Source organism: Bos indicus, chromosome 22 (assembly GCF_029378745.1).
Source record: "Bos indicus isolate NIAB-ARS_2022 breed Sahiwal x Tharparkar chromosome 22, NIAB-ARS_B.indTharparkar_mat_pri_1.0, whole genome shotgun sequence".
In the NCBI taxonomy this organism is placed as follows: Eukaryota; Metazoa; Chordata; class Mammalia; order Artiodactyla; family Bovidae; genus Bos; species Bos indicus.
The window spans coordinates 56,840,422-56,861,932 of NC_091781.1; the positions used below are offsets into that span (position 1 = coordinate 56,840,422).

Here is a 21,511-nt window from a genome sequence, read left to right on the forward strand (position 1 = left end):
AGAGTGTATTTTGTGTGTGTGTGTGTGTGTGTGTGTGTGTGTGTGTGTGTGTTTAAACGCAACACCATCCCCTCACTCGTTGCCAAGTAGATAGAAATCACATTTCATAATGTTTTTCTAGATTTTTAAGCTCTCACATCAAGGAAAATAATTCAGGATTCCTGAAAAAATATTTGCTGACCCTTCATGAGAGGCAGACCATCAGACTCCCCAGGCTTTGAATGAAGAATTCTTATTTCTTACCGGGGCACATTCCACGGAGGTAGGAGAGGAGCGATGTTGTCTTCTCGGTTGGCCTGCAGATAACTTCTTCCAGCTATGAGGAATGTTGGAGTGTAGCAGGAAGGAGCGGGCCCTGACACTGCAGCCTGGCATGGAGGCAGACCAAGGCTCTGGGCTGTTAGCAGACCACCGCCCAACGTGTGTGCGGGTGCTTGACGTCAACGTGTGAAAAAGTCTTTCTACAGAATCAACCAGAGGAGCCAAACATTACTAATCACATTTCTCATGTTTAGCAATTAAATTACAAACATTTTCAGAACAATGAGAAACGAGGAAGGGGCGGAAATCAGTGTAGGAGAGAGGGAACCCTTTATCCCTGGCCAGAAAGCACAAGGGTTTTGAAGCTTGGTGTTGTCCCGGTGGCATTTTCCATGAGGAGAGCGTGAGAGCTGGACTGCAGTGCGGCAGGGAGAGTTAATTCCTTTCTAATCATTAAATGGAAGGAAAGTACACATGTCCGACCTGCCGAACATGCACTGGGCCGCACACTTTCCCACACCCTACCCTTGAGAGTTTCAGGTTGAAAGACTTTGTTTGCAGTCCTTCATTGCTCAGAGTCTTGAGTGGAGGAGCCAGAAACACACCTCTTTACTCCTTCCCATTTCAGCTGACTCACCTGTGGCTTTTATGGAGGCGATCATGAGAGGCCAAAGTAGGGCAGCGGAGGTCAAGGTGGTGCCAGCAAAAAGTCTGGACTTTAGTGAATCAACATACTTTGTGATTGAAAAGATAGAGTGAAGGAAGGACTTCTTACACTGCATGCATTCGGCGCTTTTACTGGAACCCAGGTTATGCAGGGAACACCTTGGCAGAAGGAGGGCAACAGAGCTTTTTCCAATTATGAGTGACAAAACAAGCCAACATACGCTCAGTAAGAAAGGGGCTCTTCCCCACCATCTCCTCTCTCGACCAGTCCAAAGCTCAGCTTCTTTAAAATGATATATGTGCTTTTCTGTCTTGTTCTAAAAGGAAGCACCGATGCTATTTTTTTTGGGTGGGGGTCTCCAGATGAGATTGTTGTATGGCATCACCGACTCAATGGACATGGGTTTGGGTGGACTCCGGGAGTTGGGGATGGACAGGGAGGCCTGGCATGCTGCGGTTCATTGGTTCGCAAAGAGTCAGACACGACTCAGCCACTGAACTGAACTGAACTATCTCTGGTGTTTCCAAACAGGCCCCAGTCCCAGAATTTCCACTACGGAGACATCCTAAGCAAGCTGGTTGGCAAGTCTCTCCTGATGGTCTGGGAGCCAGGTCCGCCCCAGGTGTTCTACTGTTGATGTGCGCTGCGGGGAGCCGGCTTAGAACACCTGAGAACAAAAGGAGAAAAACATTATGAAATGTGATTGCTACCTGGGCTATGTCAGATAGGAAGGAAACAAGTCTTTTGTAAGGAAGCAGGTCTCAGCCTGAATCTCAGGGCCTCAGTAAAGAACGCCAGGAGATTGGTGGTTTGATGGGGATGGTGGTGGTGATGGCGGTGGTGGTCGTGGTGATGGTGCAGGACAGTCAAGGATTTCTAAACGAGAACACCTCATGGACGTACTGCCCTTAAGGGATCAGCACCCGCCAAACCTGGGGTAGGGACGTGGTTCATTCTGGCGCGGTCCATTCATTTTGGGCAAATATAAGAAGCAAGATCAGATCCGCCCACATCAGGCTTGTGAGAAAACTCCATGAGACGGCCAGGGAACTGGGAGATGTTCTGTAACTGAAACCTTTGTAGTTCTCTCGTATCTTTGGAGATAACTGCTAGAGGACGAAATTATAGATAAGGTCAAGACCGGGTTCGGCTTCTTTACTGGATAGTTTAACTCAAATTGAAGGCTTTGGAGAGTTCTAATTCTTCAGGTCATGCTGAAAGCCAAAAAAAAAAAAGTTGCAAGCCACCTCCCACCCAAAACTGAAGTTCTTTATCACTCTTTTAAAGAGACACCATGACAACAACACCGCAGGTAGTTTTTATGCTCCTTCAGGTCCTTCTAACTTGAATAACAACATTGCTAGTTTATCATTCTCAGCTAAGTCAGGCAATACCTGCTATGCAGGATTTCTCAGCAAAATGATTTACTGCAAGAAACTATCAATTGCCTGTCTCCCTTGGTGACTCTAGAGAGACTGACAAAGACCAGAGATATGAAAGGAAAATATTTGTGAAATAAAATTAGAGTCCTTGCTCCTTCCACTTGGCACCAGTCTTATCTCTCTAGAGTAATTCTAAGACTCTTATTCAAGTTGAAAGCTCAGCCTGCCTTTCTGTGATGAATATTTGCATCATTGAATAATTTATTTGTCACTCATTTAGCTAACCAATTTATTTCAGGGGCAGACTAAGTATACAGGGTGTGAACTAATTTGCACGTACTTTTTGATCAGAATAATAGTTTCATTCTGCCACAAGTGATGCTAAAACTCACACAAAGAAGCATAGTATGTAAGGCGCTTTGTAAAAGGAACTTGCACATTTTCTGATTATTTTAGTACATAGGGTTCATGCTATGCTAAGTCGCTTCAGTTGTGTCCGACTCTGTGCGACCCTAGGGACAGCAGCCCACCAGATTCTCTAGGCAAGAATACTGGAGTGGGTTGCCATTTCCTTCTCCAACATAGGGTTCAAGTAGAGCTTACAAAGGGCTTCCCTGATGGCTCAGATGGTAAAGAATATCCCTGAAATGAAGGAGACATGGGTTCAATCCCTGGGTGGGGAAGATCCCCTGGAGAAGGAAATGGCAACTCATCACTGCAATATTCTTGCCTGGGAAATCCCATGGACAGAGGAGCCTGGCAGGCTACAGTCCATGGGGTCACAAAGAGTTGGACACAACTGAGTGACTAACACTTTTCACTTTTCACTTTCTTTCACAGCTTCCAAAAAAGTCTCATCTCTATTTTAATGTAGTTACCTCTTTAATGAACTTATCTCAAGATACAGTCATATTCTGAGGTGTTGAGACTTAGGTTTTCAACATATGAATTTTGAGGGGACATCATACAGCTCATAACACTGAGTTTTGTATTAGTCATATCTGCTATGGTCTGAATGTTTGTGTCCCTCCAAAATTCATATATTGAAACCTAATCCCCAAGGTCACGGTATTAGGAGGTGGGATCTCTGGGAGGTGATTAAGAGGCTGGAAATCTACTAGAAAGTGGATTAGTGCCCTTTAAAAAGTGGCCAAAGAACACATATTTGCCCCGGACCACCACGTGAGAACACGGTGAAGAGGTTTTGTCTATAAGCCAGGATGCAGGCCTTCACCAGACACTGAGTCTTCCAATGCCATGATTTGGACTTCCAACCTCTTAACACTGTGAAATAAATTTCTGTTTTTAATAAACCACCCAGTCTTTGGTATTTTAGCAGCCCATACAAACGGGCCACTTGGGGTCCTTGGTTCTCTGAGTCAACAGGCACAGATTAAAAGGAAAAAAAAAAAAGAGTCTCATAAGGTTATTTTTTAAAAAACAAAAAGCCCTAGTATTGGATGAAAGTGCCTAAATATTTTCTCACCCCAACTAATTTGTGTTGGTTAAATTCTGCTGATGGATTGCATAACTGAATTAGGAAAAAGGAATGCCAGAAACCCGCTTGAGGTTCAAAGGACAATGAAGTTAAAATAACTGTGGTCTCTAAAGTACTGAGTCAAGAGAATGTCCTGGGTTCATGGAAGGAGTTAGAGAGAAAGGAAAAGGAATTCAGTGGTAACTGTGGTGAAGAAGTACGGTTTCTGAATTGACAGATGAGGGATCTAACTGCACATTCTGGTGCTTGTCGCCTCACCCTGGGGCCTCCACAGAATGAGGCGCTTGCACTAGATGATCTCTGAGGTCCTTCGGTGTCTATTAGTCTGTAAAACAGGGGACATCCGTTTAGAGGATGCCAGGTTTGATCAGTAACACATTTTTGTTTATATGTGATTTAAGTAAATAAAAATTTGTACTATATTAGCATACTTAGCATTTTCTCAATGGCTTTTCCAGTCTCTGAATTCCACTTGGTTAAACAGGCTATTTAAATAAAATTAGAAACTTCCAGGTAGAATCAATGGGGTAGGATTGTCAATTATACCTCAATTAAAAAAATTAATGGGTAGGGAGATAATTAGAGCAAGCTATCAAAACAATAGAACAAAGATCTTAAAGAAAAGAATGAAGGTATATAATACTTGTCTAAATGTTACCAGCAAGAATATGAGAGCTAGGGAATTTGAAGAAAGCCACAGCAGGAAATGCAAAGAGCCAACTCATTGGGAAAGACCCTGATTCTGGAAAGATTGAGGGCAAGAAGAGAAGGGGGCAACAGAGGATGAAATGGTTGGATGGCATTACCAGTTCAATGGACATGAGTTTGAGCAAGCTCCTGGAGATAGTGAAGGAAAAGGAAGCTTGGTGTGCTGCAGTCCATGGGGTCACGAAAGAGTCAGACATGACTTAGCATCTGAACAGCAAATACCAACAGTGGGAAAATATGTGTCCATAAATAATCTTTTGTTTTGGACCATCAACTTTGGTTTAAAAGAGTTAAGAAAACATAGAGGATGGTCCAAATAAACGTTTCAAACATTGAAGAAATAAAATAACATTAAAAAAAATCCTTGATACTTCAGTCTACCAGTGGAGACCTCTTCAATAAAGGTGGTTCTCTGAATAAATGTTAGCCTATAATCTAATCTATTTGGAAACCTCATTTTTATAACCTCCACTAGTCAACTTCAAAATCTCCACACAAAGAAGAAATTCTATGGAAAACATGGAAATCAAGAACTGGGAGCAAAACCGGGCAAGAGGGAAGACCTGTCCTAAGACACACAGGTACCACTGCTGTGAAGGACACCGGCAGGGCTGAGGTCACACCACCTGCCTTAGTGGAGGTTCCCTGGGACACAGACCTGGAGGTGGAGATCTGCCTGCAGGAGGGTCAGCCGGGATCTTCTCAGCAGCAAGCCCTGGAAGGCAGTGAGGGAAGCAGGACTGCGTATGAGGAGAAGTCGAGCTGTGAAGAAGCTGCAACAAAGCTTCAGCCAATCCTGCCAAAAGTTCTGGAGCTGGGGTGGCCTTTCAAAGCTGCCTCAAGTCAAAACGAGAAGATTGGGTCTTTGTACAAGCCCATGTACTGGATGTAAGCGGCACCTGGGAGAGAGCGTAACCTGGGGTGAAGCAGCTGCCCAGGGCTGAGGGCAATGCCCAGAGAGAAACTCGACTGTAAGCTTTCAGCAGTCAGTGCTGTCAGCTACTGGGGGACGTAGTCCTCAGCTGGGGGAAGGAGGACTTGGGTCCTGCACTAAAGGTCACCAAGTCTATGCACCACAGATAACGAACCTGATTCACAGGAGTCTCTGCACAAGAAACCTGGCAATACGTCATCTACGCCCACATTCGATGAGAACTGACACATGCAGAAGAGAATTAAAAACGTCTTGGTAACAGGACATTGTAACCGCTGACAGTGTACCTGTGAGATAGGAGCCAAAGAAAAATGACACGAAGGAGGAAAACAACAACAACAACAACAACAACTTAAAGGGCAAGGCGTCCAGAATCAGTTAGTGTTGTAGAGAAAACGGATCCTAGCGTCTCACTATGCCTGATGGCATCATCCTATCACACAGCCCATCACTCTGATGATCAGATCATCAAGAAAGCGGTATTCCTTACATTTTGTTTATAAAGCCAAAACAGATTTCAGGAAAATTTCCTTCCAGCATGTAGTTGATGGTTTAAAAGCTTGACTGCTTACTCATGGCTGTTCAGACTCCACCCCCTTCTCTGGAGGATCTGAAGCTCACTAGGCATGGCTTCAACAAGAGCTTTGTTAGGTAGATGTTCCCACCACGTGTCTGTGGCAGTGGCTCTGTATCCTATTTCTTTCCTTCCTTAATCAGGTCCCCTGGGGAGTGCACTTGATAAGCACGAGGCCAGGTACTGATTCTTGCAGGTCGATTGCAGGTTTGGAACATGCTCTTTGCCTCATCAGTCATCTTGTCCTTGCTTACATAGCTTAAGAAAATTTCCTGCCAGCAGGTAGACTTCTGCTCCGGCTCAGCCATTCAGCCAGTCTCTTTCCTGTCTTATAAAGAAGACACAGTAAAAGCAGATTTCGGACCAGCTTTCAGAGGCTGTATGCCTGCGACCTGGGGGGCAGTGAGAAGTTGTTGCATTTCAACGGTTAAGTATGAGGAGAAAGTATTCCTGAAAATTAACCTAACTGGAAAGTCAATGAAAGTATTTTTTTTTTTTATGAAACGCTGAATCATTCTCATGCATGGAGCCAGGAGTTTATGCAATTTCTCTTTTATCACCGGAAGATCTTTAGTAATTGTGGGCACTCCTCTTATTTCAATAGCTTCAGAGAGGGATTGTTGACACCTTAGATTAAGCCAGTGGATACATGCCACCTTTTTCCATTCATAAAGTCAAAGCACCAGGCATGTGCTAAAAACCTGAAAGTCATTAAAGAACTGGACTTCAGTCTTTTTTTAACCTTGATTTTTTAACATTTTTGTAAGATCTTTATATCATGAACACAATCAGCAATCCTTTTTTTTTTGTAATTTAATTCTTATGGCAGTAGGAAATGGCAACCCAATCCAATATTCTTGCCTGGAGAATCCCATGGACAGAGGAACCTGGTGGGCTACAGTCCATGGGGTCGCAAAGAGTCAAACACGACTGAGCAACTGAGCACACACATGGTCGCAAGAACTTAACGTGAGATCTACCCATTTAAATTTTTCAGCATACAATGCAGCTCTGTGGATTCTAGGTACAAGGCTGCATAGATCTCTAGAACATACTGTCTTGTTTAGCCCATTGATTAGTAGCTCCCCGTTTCCCCCACCTCGAGCCTCTGCCAACCACCATTCCACTCTGATTCTACACATTTGACTATTTTAGATTTTTCATGAGTGGAACCACGAGGTGTTTGTCTTTCTGCGACTGGCTTACTTCACTTAGCATGATGTCCTGGAGGTCCATCCGTGTTTCCCTCGCTTTGGGGGCTGGATCGTGTCTCATTGTGTGCATGTGGCACATCTTCCTTATCCACTCGTCCGTGGAAGGGCATGTAGGTTGTTTCCGCGTCTTGGTTACTCTGAAGGCTGGTGCAGTAAACATGGATCTCCTAGGGATCTGAGGAGTCTTCTAATCCTCAGCACCTCAAAATGGATCCATTCCGTCTCTCTCCTCCCCTCATCGTCCTTTGTCCTCAGATAAGCCTTCAGGCTTATATGGCATTTCTAGCGAACACACTGACTCACAGTGTGAAAAGTGTAACACATTATACCCTGGCAACCGCTTTGCCAACTAAATCGACAAAATTGGACATAATCTCAAAAGCAGATCTTACACATCCATATCTTATAAAGATTTTATTTTCTTTATGAAATTGTATACAAATGTTAGTATACTTGACCTCAAGAATATGGTTGGATGACTTAATTCCAGTAACCTTGAAGCAAATTGGAGCTTATTATTTGCACCTCAGTAATTGAAGGCACATACAGAATATACTCAAGTTTTCCTAATTTTATGTTAGGAATCACAGAAGACAGCTAGTGTCACTAGAGTTAGATTTCTTTTGTTTTGAAGATCAACTAAAGGCCGGTTGTGAAGGGATAATGTCAAGAAATACGCATGGCCTGGGAGAAAGAATGAACCTTAAATTAAACTGGTAATATAACTTAAAGCATTCTACTTTAAAGTGAAAACTTAAAGTTTCTCCAAGCTATAGGGTATCTGATTACACAATTGGTGATTTATTTTACTATATTTCACTCATCCCTATTTAACCTTGAGTCGGAACACAGCTATAAGCTATTATTTTTCCATGAGACTGAAATGCAGATTGGAGTTCTGCTTCTAGCTGTGATGGAATAACTAGTACCAGACTTGCTCTCCAGCTAGACAACGAAAAAACTGAACAAAATTTATGAAACAATTGTTTTCCAGACAGCAGACAATAGAGAGCATAGCACTGCTGTCCTCAGGAGAAGACAGACAAAAGGGGTAAGCCCTATGTGCACCCCAGTGAGCCACTGCACTTTCTGGAGTTCAGTATAGGGAAGGGGGACAGAAGCAGAACACGTAGGTCTTGCTAAGAGAAGAGACAGGGACTGGGGTTCTGGGAGGCTGAAGATCCTGGAGTTTATGGGCTAGAGTAATAGTGAGGTGGGAGCTACACTGAGAAAAAGCTCCAGAAGTTGTTTGAGCCTGAATAAGAGCATGCATAGAATGAGACCACAAAGCAGGGCTAATAACAATGATGTATAACAATTACCAGGGAAAACATGAGCAGCAGGGAGCACAGTTCACAGAGGTCATACAATGCTAGGAGACATTCAAGTGTGGACCCCCTTAAGCACCTGGATCACTCAGCACGCACCCCCGAAAGACCATACCTTAGAAATAAGGCTAAACTAACTATAAGTTAAGGTTGTCCCATACATACATAGCAAAACTTAAAAAGCAAGCCTTGAAGAGGCCAAATTCATCTCTACGTATTTTAACTGCCTGCCGAAAGGCCATAATACTCTTTGAAGGAAGATAGCAAAATTCAAACAATCAACACAAAACATCACAATATGCACTATCCAAGAAAAAGTTGTTAGACTTGTGAAGAAACAGGAAATGTGATCCATAGGCATGATTAAAAATTAGTCAGCAAAGACAGTTCTAAAAATGACAGAGATGGTGGAAATATCAGACAAGAACTTTGAAAGCTAACACAAATATTGAAGGGTTTGAATAAAAACATGAACACAATGAAGGGTGAAATTAAGATGTGTAAAAGGACTGAATAGGCATTCTAGAGCTGAAAAATACAATATCTGAAATGAAAAATGAGAATAATAGTAATTAAGAACGTGTGATGGAAGATCAGGGAACTTGAAGCCATAGATAATAGAAACTATAAAGGCCAGGTATAGAAGAAAAAAAGATTTGGAAAAAGATAGAGCCTTTGTGACTTGTGTGACAAAATTAAGTGGTCAAACATGAATGTAACAAAAGTCCAAGAAGGAGGAGAGGCAGAAAAAAAAATGGAGAAATGAAGGCCAAATTTCCCTCAAATTGGGCTTGCCTGGTGGCTCAGAGGGTAAAGAATCTGCTGGCAATGCAGGAGACCCAGGTTCGATCCCTGGATCAGGGAGATCCCTTGGAGAAGGGAATGAGAACCCACTCCAGTATTCGTGCCCGGCGAATTCCATGGACAGAGGAGCTTTAAGGGCCACAGTCTGTGCTGTCACAAAGAGTCAGACATGACTGAGCGACTAACACTTTCTCTTTTCCCTCAAATTAAATACAAAACAAAACCAACCTATGAACCCATGAATCAAACACATTCAATGAATTCCAAGCAAAATAAATACAAAGAAAAGTACATCAAGACACTTCATGATCAAATTGCTGAAAACAAGTTATAAAGAGAAAATCTTAAAAGTAGACAGAGGGAAAAACACACATTTTAATTTAGAGGAAACAAAGATAATGACTTTTAACTTCTTTTCAGAAACCACACAAACTAGATGATTTTTAAATGCTGAAAGAAAATTTTCCAATATTCCAAGTGAAAATAGTCTTAAAAACTAAAGGTGAAATAATGACATTGTCAAGCAAATAGAACCTGGGAGAATTCAGCAGCAACAGCCTAGCACTGCAAAAAGTTCTAAAGGAAGCACTTCAGGATGAAGGCTAACAACATCAGAGGGAAATCTGGATCTAGACAAAGGAATGGTGAGTCTCAGACATAACAAATGTGTGGGCAAATTTAAAAGATTTTTTCTTTTTTATTTCTTTCAAAAAATAATTTACTGTTTGAAGGGAAAATAACAACAAGGTATTGAGTGTTTATAATATACAGAATTTTAAAAGTATAGGCAGGAGGGAGGAATGGAATATTTTTTAATTTTTTTATTGTGCCTATATATATCTATCTATAATGTGTATGTATATATATATGTGAACATAAATTTGTCTTTTTAACCATTTTAAGTTCAGCGGCATCAATTATACCCACAATGTTGTGCAAACATCACCACTATCTATTTCCAAAATAATTCATCGTCTAAAACAGAAACTCCATGCCCATGAAATAAGAATTGCCTGGCATAATACTCCCAGACTTCACATAATACTGCAAAGCAACAGTAATCAAAATAGGGTGGTATTGGCACGAAAACAGGCATACAGATTAATGGAATACAATACAGAGACCAGAAATAAACCCACATACCTATGGTTAATTAATCTATAACAAAGGCGATAAGAATATACGATGAATAAAAGATGGTCTCTTCAGTAAGTGATGCTGGGAAAGTTGGACAGTTGCATGTTAATCAATGAAATTAGACTACCTTCTCTCACACCATATAAAAAAATAGAATCAAAATGGTTTAAAAATCTAAATAAAAGACTGATACCATAAAACTCCTAGAAGAGAACACAGGCAAAACAGCATTCCTGGACTTAAATCAGATCAATATTTTCTTAAATCAATCTCCCAAGGCAAAAGAAATAAGAGCAAAAATAAACAAATGGGACCAAATAAAACTTTAAAGTTTTAGCATAGCAAAGGAAAACAGCAACAAAACAAAAAGACAACCTATGAGATGGGAGAAAGTATTTGCAAATGATGCAACTGACAAGGGCTTAATTCCAAAATATACAAACAGTGCATAAAACTCAATAAAAAAAATCAAAAAATAGATTTTTTTGACCTAAATAGACATCTCTCCACAGAAGACATACAGATGGCCAACAGGCACATGAAAAGATGCTCTACATTGCTACTTATTAGAGAAATGCAAAGCAAAACTACAATAAGTTACCACCTCACACCAGTCAGAATGGCCATCATTAAAAAGTCTACAAATAATAATAAATACTGAAGAGAATGTGGAGAAAAGGGAGTCCTCCTACGCTGTTGGTGCGAAGGTAGATTGGTGCAGCCAACTTTTCCATATTGTTTTTTTGGAAAACAATATGGAAGGTCTGTAATAAACTAAAAATAGGCCTATATATGATCTAGCAATCCCATTTCTGACCATATATCCAGCAAATACGAAAACTGTAATTTGAAAAGATACATGCACCCCCAAGGTTCAAAGCAGCATATAAGACATGCAAACAACCCAAGCATCCATCAACAGATGATCGGCTTAAGGAGATGTGGTATATATTAATCCAATGGAATATTACTTGGACATAAAGAAAGAATGAAACATTAGTACCAACATGGATGGACCTAGGAAATACCACCCCAAGTAAAGTTAGGTCAGAAAGAGAAATACAAATATTATACTACTATACAAATATTATACGCTACCACTTATATGGGGACTCTAAAAAATAATACAAATGAATCTATACACAAAACAGAAACAGATTCACAGACACAGAAAACAAACTTGTGGTTGAAGGGAAAGGGAAGGGGAGGGGTGAATTAGGAGTATGGGATTAACAAATACAAACTACTATACATAAAATAGATAAGCAACAAGGATTAACTTATGGTACAGGGGACTATGTTCAATATCTTATAATAAACTATAATGGAAATAATCTGAAATAGACATCAGTTCAGTTCAGTCACTCAGTCGTGTCTGACACTTTGCGACCCCATGAATCGCAGCACGCCAGGCCTCCCTGTCCATCACTATCTCCCGCAGTTCACTCAAACTCATGTCCATCGAGTCGGTGATGCCATCCAGCCATCTCATCCTCTGTCATCCCCTTCTCCTCCTTCCCCCAATCCTTCCCAGCATCAGAGTCTTTTCCAATGAGTCAGCTCTTTGCATGAGGTGGCCAAAGGACTGGAGTTTCAGCTTTAGCATCATTCCTTCCAAAGAAATCCCAGGGCTGATCTCCTTCAGAATGGACTGGTTGGATCTCCTTGCAGACCAAGGGACTCTCAAGAGTCTTCTCCAACACCACAGTTCAAAAGCATCAATTCTTCGGCTCTCAGCTTTCTTCACAGTCCAACTCTCGCATCCATATGTGACGACAGGAAAAACCATAGCCTTGACTAAATGGACCTTTGTTGGCAAAGTGATGTCTCTGTTTTTCAACATGCTATCTAGGTTGGTCATAACTTTTCTTCCAAGGAGTAAGCGTCTTTTAATTTCATGGCTGTAGTCACCATCTGCAGTCATTTTGGAGCCCAAAATATAAAGTCTGACACTGTTTCCACTGTTTCCCCATCTAATTCCCATGAAGTAATGGGACCAGATGCCGTGATCTTTGTTTTCTGAATGTTGAGCTTTAAGCCAACTTTTTCACTCTCCTCTTTCACTTTCATCAAGAGGCTGTTTAGTTCCTCTTCACTTTCTGCCATAAGGGTGGTGTCCTCTGCATATCTGAGGTGATTGATATTTCTCCCGACAATCTTGATTCCAGCTTGTGCTTCTTCCAGCCCAGCGTTTCTCATGATGTACTCTGCATACAAGTTAAATAAGCAGGGTGACAATATACAGCCTTGACGTACTCCTTTTCCTATTTGGAACCAGTCTGTTGTTAGATATAACTAAATCACTTTGCTGAAACTAACATAATATTGTAAATCAACTATATTTCAATAAGAGAAATAATTTCCTGTCATTCACCCGTCAGTCCATGGTTTCTTCTATTCTACTTTGGTCTCTGTGAGTTAGCCTACTCCAGTTATTTCAAGTAAGTGGGATCATACACTATTTGTCCTTTTGTATCTGGCTCTTTTTCACAATGTTTTCAAGTTTCATTCATGCTGAAATGGATGACATAGAGTATCAGAACTCCATTTCTTTCTGTGGCTGAATAATAATCCATTGTTCGTACAGGCAGACCTCAGAGATACTGTCAGTTTGGTTCTAGACCATCAAAAAGGGAATATTGCAGCAAAGTGAGTCACAAAAATTTTTCAGTTTCCCAGTGCATACAAAAGTTATGTTTATGCTATGCTATAGTCTGTTAGGTGTATAATAGCATTATGTCTACAAAAAAAACATATCTACCTTAATTTTAAAATATTAAAAATGTATTGCTAGAAAATGCTGACCATTATCTGAGGTTTAGTGAGTCATAATCATTTTGCTGGTAGAGAGTTTGAAATATTGCGAGTATTGCCACAATATGACACAGACACAAAGTGAGCAAATACTATTGGAAACATGGCTCCAATAGTCTTGCTCCACACAAGGCTACCACAAACCTTCCATTTATAAAACACAACACAACACAACACAACACATAGTATCTACAAAGCACAATAACACAAAGTGCAATAAAAATATATGTGTGTGTTTATATATGTTGTTGTTACTTAGTTGCTAAATTATGTATAACTCTGCGACTCCATGGAGTGTAGCCCTCAAGGGCCCTCTGTCCATGGAATTTCCCAGGCAAGAGTACTGGAGTGGGTTGCCATTTTCTTCTCCAGGGGATCTTCCTGACCCAGAGATCAAACCAGCGTCTCCTGCATTGGCAGGTGGATTCTTTACCACTGAACCACCTAGGAAGCCCAATCATAAATAATTTAATTAATTTCAACAAAATATTTCAGATAGAAAAGTCTTCTCAACCAATGGTCCTGGAAGAACTGGAAAGAAACAAGCCTCCACCTTCATCTCACAAAGCTAGCTTGAAATGTGTCATAAACCTTTGTGTAAAATCAAAAATTGTAAAACTCTAGAAAAACATTTAGGAGAAAAATCTTCAAAACTTTAGGATAAGCAAAGATCTCTTCTGTAAGATGCAAAAAAAAAAAAAAAGAACTAACAGTGAAAGAAAAATAAACATAAGTTTGGTTTCATCAAAATTGCAATCTACTCTTAGAAGAATACCACTAAGAAAATGAAAAAAAAAAGTCACAGAATGGAAGAAAAAACATTTAACTGACAAGAGACTTATATGCAGAAAATATAAAGAAACTATACATATTATGAAGACAAAGAAACTTATTTTTAAGTGGGCAAAAGATTTGAATAGATACTTCACCAAAAAAGGATATACAAGAGATACTTAATAGAGGCACTAGGGAAATGCAACTTAACACCACAGTAAGGCACTCCAGCACTCTTGCCTGGAAAATCCCATGGACGGAGGAGCCTGGTAGGCTACAGTCCATGGGGTTGCAAAGAGCTGGACATGGCTGAGCGACTTTCACTTTCCCTTTCTTTGGGCCCCATGGACTACAGCCCATGGAATTCTCCAGGCCAGGATACTGGAGTGGGTAGCCTTTCCCTTCTCCAAGGGATCTTCCCAAGCCAGGGACTGAACCCAGGTCTCACGCATTGCAGGTGGATTCTTTACCAGCTGAGCCACAAGGGAAGCCCATACACTCTGAAAGTGAAAGTGAAGTTGCTCAGTCCTGTCCGACTCTCTGTGACCCTATGGACTGTAGCCTGCCAGGCTCCTCCTCCATCCACGGGATTTTCCAGGCAAGGATACTGTAGCCCACCAGGCTCCTCTGTCCATGGGATTTTCCAGGCAAGAATACTGGAGTGGGTTGTCATTTTTTTTCTCCAGGGGATCTTCCTGACCCAGGGATTGAACTCAGGTCTCCCACATTGCAGTCAGACTCTTAACCCTCTGAGCCACCAGGAAATCCCACTATATATTCTAAAATGGCTAAAACGAAAAAGACATACTGTCAAGTTTTAGCGAGAATAGAACACCTAAGGACTGCTACACATTGCTGGAGGGAGTGTAATATAGTTCTACCACTTTGGAAAGCTATTTGTCAGTCTTCTATAAAGTCAATGTATTCTTACCATCTGACCCAGAAATTTCATTCCTAGATACTCCTCAAGAAAAGTAAAAACAGGAACCGCACAAAGACTTGGAAATGGATGCTTATGGCACTTTCATTTATAATACTCCCAAACTAAAGAGCTCAAATGTCCATCAACAGATGAGTGGATAAGCCGTTCAGAACTATGACTCAGAAAGGAGAAAACTACTGGTATATGCAACATGAATGATTTCAAAAACATTATAAAAACCAAAGGAAATCAGATACAAAAGAGTATTCACTATGTGATTCCATTTAGTGGAATTCTAGAGCAGATAAAACAAATCTTTAGTGATAGAAATCAGATCAGGGGTCGCCTATAGCCTGGGGGTGGGTGGATGCTGGTAACAAAGCAGGAATTGACTGTAAAGGACATGAGGGAGCTTTTGGGGTGATAGAAATGTTCTCTACCCTGACTAGGGGAGAGTTACATGAGAGTATACATTTGCCAAATCTCATCAAACTGTGTATCCTTTAAAAATGAGTCGATTTTATTGTGTGTAACTATACTTCAATAAAATTTATTTCTAAATGTTTTCTAAAGATTATAGTAGATTATAGTAACATTCAGTTAATAGTTATATTTAAACAATACAAAGTTTTACTAAACACCAAGGAAATACGAAGTTGAATTAGACATGGTCTTGCCTGGAAAATCCCATGTGCAAAGGAGCCTGGTGGGCTGCAGTCCATGGGGTCGCTAAGAGTCGGGCACGACTGAGCGACTTCACTTTCACTTTTCACTTTCATGCATTGGAGGAGGAAATGGCAACCCACTCCAGCGTTTTTGCCTGGAGAATCCCAGGGACAGAGGAGCCTGGTGGGCTGCTGTCTATGGGGTCGCACAGAGTCGGACACGACTGAAGTGACTTAGCAGCAGCTGCAGCAGCCCTGGGATGTCTTTTAAGATAGATAGGTATATAGATTATTATCGTAGAAAGCAAACTGTGATAACATCCTTTAATGATTTAATAGTACTATTATATAGGGGCAAAACTTAGTTCTAGCTTCCAAAAGCTTACAGAAATAATGCGGATTCAGCTGGTGGGGGCATGAAAGGGGGCGGAATATTCACCATGAAACTACATACAACCATGTAAGACAAAGCATCAAACATGTTAGCTCAGATGCTATCAATTGGAAATTTGTGAAGTATATCTATGAAATTCCTACTGAATAGGAAGTTATATAATTTAGGACTTTAGAGGTAAAAATAATAAATAATGAGCCACTGGGTATTACGTATTTTTTTTTTCTTCATCACATTCTTTTATGGAGATGTTGGCATGATGGAGTAAGTATGGGCTTTGGAGTAAAACATAATAATAATAAACACTGCTAGCATTTATGAGGGTTTACCAGGTGCCTGGCAGTGTACTAAGCTCTTTGTGTGTTTTATTGAATCTTCATAATAAATTAATCTGTGAAGTAGGTATTATTATTATTACTCATGTATATATAGATGAGGACGCTGAGGATTGTGAAGCTTAAGTAACTTTGCCCAAGTATACACAGCTTACAATTGACAAAATCAGGAAATGAACCCAAGTATACTGATCCTGGCGGAGAAGGCAATGGCGCCCCACTCCAGTACTCTTGCCTGAAGAATCCCAGGGACGGGGGAGCCTAGTGGGCTGCCGTCTATGGGGTCACACAGAGTCGAACACGACTGAAGTGACTTAGCAGAAGCAGCAGCATACTGATTCTGGAGCCCAAACTCCCAACCATTTCACTGCCTTAAATTCCAATTCGGTACTTATTAGTTACAAGTCCTCTGGCAAGTAGCATAAGTAAGGTCTTTGAGGGCAAGAATATTTTATGAAGGTCTGTTGTAAAAAGTAAACGAGATGAGTCAAGTTAAACCACTTGGCACAGTATTTGGAAGGAATACAAAAAAATTAGTTTTTCTTTCCTATTTACTTTAGACTTAATTTATAACATGGATAATATAGGACTTTGTGAGGGTCAAATGATGAAATTACATAAAAGTCCTTTGCAAAAAATACAGAGAGAATATAAATTCTGTTATTGTAAAGGAATATAGATGTGAGTAGAAACTTAGCTGTGACTTTTTAAAATTCAGCATGTAAAATTCAAACTCCCAAGACTTCCCTAAGAGAGTAGTTTTCAAACCTGGCTACCAGCAGAATCTTTAGAGGAGTGATTGTAAAAACCAGATTCCTTGATCACATCCTTATCTACAAAGACCTACTGAATTTAAAATCTGTTTATCTAGAATCTAGATCCCAGGTGACTCAGATGATAAAGAATCTGCCTGCAATGCGGGACACCTGGGTTCAATCCCTGGGTTGGGAAGATCCCCTGGAGAAGGAAATGGCAACCCACTCCAGTATTCTTGCCTGGAGAAATCCATGGACAGAGGAGCTTGGCGGGTTATAGTCCATAGGGTCACAAAGAGTCAGACGTGAGTGAAGCAACTCAGCATGCACACACACAACCAACCAAATAAGAAAAGACATAGCAAATATATTTAATGAAGAAATATTGAAAGCCTTTCTCTTAAAATCAGGAACAACACAAGAATATCTGCTATCACATGTCAGCCAGCATACTGGAAGTCCTAGCTACATAATAAGGCCAGAAAGAAAAAAAAGATGTAAGGATTGGAATAAAAGAAATGAAACTGTCATCATCCACAAATGACATGACTGCACATCCAGAATCCAAAATAATCTACAGACAAAACACTAAATTGCTAGATACTAGATCAGCGTACAATACAAAAATATCCATTGTATTTCCATACACCAGAAATAAAATAGACAACAAAATTTTAAATGATTATTTTAACATGTATTTATAAATACATATTTATAACATGAAAAAAATCAAATATCCAGGAAGAAAAACTAGCAAAATATGTGGAAGAGCCGACACAGAAGAGTCCAAAACTTTACTTAGAAGAATTAGAGAAGACCTAAATAATAGAGGGATATACCACGTTCATGGGTCGGTGGGTTCAGTGTTATTAACATGTCAGTTCTTCAGTAGTTGATACAATTCTAATTAAAAAGAAGGCTTTTTGTGGAAATCGACAAGGTGAAGAATAGTAAGAATAGTTCTGATGAAGACAAATGCTGGAGGGTAAAGCTACTTGATGACAAGGTTCACTATAAAGCTCCAATAATTCAGACAATGTGGTATTTACAAAAGGATATACTGAAATGGCAACCCACTCCAATACTCTTGCCTGGAGAATCCCATGGACAGAGGAGCCTGGTGGGCTACAGTCCACGGGGTCACAAAGAGTCAGACTCGACTGAGTGACTTAACTTTCACTTTCACTTTCATACTGATAAAATATAATAGAGATTTTAGAAACAGACCTCCAGAGATTTATGATAAAATACATAGGAATAAACCTACCTAAGGAGGTAAAAAAAGGAATGCACCTACGTTCATAACAGCACCATTTAGAATAGTTAAGACATGGAGACAACTTCAGTGTTCACTGACAGATGAATGGATAAAGATACATACATACCCATCACATACACTGTATGTACAATGGAATACTGCTGCTGCTGCTGCTGCTAAGTCGCTTCAGTCGTGTCTGACTCTGTGTGACCCCATAGACGGCAGCCCACCAGGCTCGCCCGTCCCTGGGATTCTCCAGGCAAGAACACTGGAGTGGGTTGCCATTTCCTTCTCCAATGCATGAAAGTGAGAAGTGAAAGTGAAGTTGCTCAGTCGTGTCTGACTCTTAGTGACCCCATGGATTGCAGCCCACTAGGCTCCTCCGTCCATGGGATTCACCAGGCAAGAGTACTGGAGTGGGGTGCCATTGCCTTCTCCGACAATGGAATATTACTCAGCCATAAACAAAATGAAATAATGCAGTTTGCAGCAACATGGATTGAACTAGAGATTATTATACATGAGCAAAGTAACTCAGAAAGAGAAAGACATTGAATACCATATGATATCACTTACATGTGGAATCTAAAATATTATACAAATCAGCACATCTTTGAAACAAAAACAGACTCATAGACATACAGAACAGACTTGTACTTGCCGAAGGGGAGCAGGTGGGTAGAGGAGGGAAGGGTTAGGAGATTGGGATTCAGTTCAGTTCAGTTCAGTTCAGTTGCTCAGTCATGTCCAACTCTTTTCGACCCCATGAATCACAGCACGCCAGGCCTCCCTGTCCATCACCAACTCCTGGAGTTCACCCAAACTCATGTCCATCAAGTTGGTGATGCCATCCAGCCATCTCATCCTCTGTCGTCCCCTTCTCCTCCTGCCCCCAATCTCTCCCAGCATCAGAGTCTTTTCCAATGAGTCAACTCTTCACATGAGGTGGCCAAAGTGTTGGAGTTTCAGCTTTAGCATCATTCCTTCCAAAGAACACCCAGGACTGATCTCCTTTAGAATGGACTGGTTGGATCTCCTTGCAGTCCAAGGGACTCTCAAGAGTCTTCAACACCACAGTTCAAAAGCATCAATTCTTTGGCGCTCAGCTTTCTTCACAGTCCAACTTTTACATCCATACATGACCACTGGAAAAACCTTGACTAGCCTTGACTAGACAGACCTTTGTTGGCAAAGTAATGTCTCTGCTTTTGAATATGCTATCTAGGTTGGTCATAACTTTCCTTCCAAGGAGTAAGCGTCTTTTAATTTCATGGCTGCAGTCACCATCTGCAGTGATTTTGGAGCCCAAAAAAATAAAGTCTGACACTGTTTCCACTGTTTCCCCATCTATTTGCCATGAAGTGATGGGACCGGATGCCATGATCTTCGTTTTCTGAATGTTGAGCTTTAAGCCAACTTTTTCACTCTCCTCTTTCACTTTCATCAAGAGGCTGTTTAGTTCCTCTTCACTTTCTGCCATAAGGGTGGTGTCATCTGCATATCTGAGGTGATTGATATTTCTCCCGACAATCTTGATTCCAGCTTGTGCTTCTTCCAGCCCAGCGTTTCTCATGATGTACTCTACATAGAAGTTAAATAAGCAGGGTGACAATATACAGCCTTGACGTACTCCTTTTCCTATTTGGAACCAGTCTGTTGTTCCATGTCCAGTTCTAATTGTTGCTTGCTGACCGCAGAGGCAAATATTATATATATGATGGATAAACACCAAGGTCCTACTGTATAGCACAGGGAACTATATTCAATATCTTGTGAAAAATTATAATGGAAAAGAATATGAAAAATAATACATATATTATAGTATATACATAACTGAGTCACTACTGTACTGAGGAAATTAATACAACATTGTAAGTCAACCATAAAATAATTAAAAAATTATTATTTTTAATACAATAAAAAAAGAGAAGGGATGCAATTTAAAACAGGGTGGTCAGGGAAGGCCTGCCTGGCTTAGAGGGACAATGTATGCTACACAGTGGGACGTCTTCTATCATAGAGATGTCACTTCTCCCACAAATATTTGGCAAATTCAAGGCCTTCTCAATCACAACATCAAAAGACTTTTTAATGGAACCTGACATTTGGCCCTAAGTTTCATATTGAACAGGAAAAAAATGCAAGAAAAAAAACAGTCAAGATGACTTTGAAAAGGAAAAAAAGACTGGGATTTTCCTAACACCATCAAAACGTATTGTAAAGTTAATGTAATTAAAATGATGTGGCACTGGACTACAAATTTAAAAATAGACTAATGGAATAAAACAAAGAGTAAACAGAAACGTGCCGTGTTAAAAGTGTGTGTGTGTTGGGGTGGTGGGGCAGCGGGGAGACACCATCTCCTGCTTCTTAACTAAGCTCTCTAAATATTTGTAGTTTTCCATCAAGTCTCTTGGATTTTTCCCCAAAGAGATAATTTTATGCTTCTTTTCCAATTGTTACTCCTTTGGTTGGTTTCTCTTTTCTAACAGCACTGACTAACACACCAATACCAGGTTAAACAATAATGGTGACTGTATTCACTCTTGTCTTAAACCCAATTTTATTGGGTGTGCCCTTGATGTTTGTCATTAAATAAGAGTCAGACATGACTGAGCGACTAAGCACACACACCACGTTAGGCTCCCTGGTGGCTCAGATGATAACGAGCACTTCGGCAACACAGGAAGCCTGGGTTTGATCCTTGGGCTGGGAAGATCCCCTGGAGAAGGGAATGGCTACCCAGTCCCATATTTTTACCTGGAGAATCCCATGGACAGAGGAACCTGGAAGGAGATACAGTCCATGGGGTCGCAGAGAGTCGGATGTGACTAAGCATACGTTAAATAAGATGGTCGCCTGAAGACTGGGCTATCTCTCGTCTATCTCCCTCTCTGTCTATATCTGTTTGTACTTTGCCAGTCTCGTACACTGCTCCATGCCGGGTTGGTGATAGGTGAGTTTGGGCTAGATACCCTCTGAAATCCTTTCCAATTTCAAGATTTAATTATTCTACATATACATCGAAATTAGATTTTAAAATTCTGGTTTTTAAGTGGATGTTTCTCTCTGAAAGATTTTTACGGC

At 40.6% G+C, this 21,511-nt stretch overlaps 1 protein-coding gene across 2 annotated transcripts in view; it reads right to left on the bottom strand.

Annotated features, from left to right (window-relative positions):
• Positions 1 to 267: 267 nt before the first annotated feature.
• Positions 268 to 21,511, bottom strand: part of SYN2 (synapsin II) — a 190,233-nt gene continuing 168,989 nt past the window's right edge. The window contains exons 12-13 of one of the 2 annotated variants that reach the window (XR_011563085.1): positions 899 to 1,595; positions 268 to 461 (exon numbers count right to left, since the gene is read on the bottom strand). Coding sequence is in view for 1 of the 2 variants with exons in the window: in XM_070776937.1 (XP_070633038.1) it covers positions 1,318 to 1,595 (278 nt within the window). In the remaining variant the exon portion in view is untranslated. Of the gene's footprint in view, positions 462 to 583; positions 1,596 to 21,511 lie in introns of those variants that run through there. The other variant, XM_070776937.1, reaches the window with a different exon arrangement.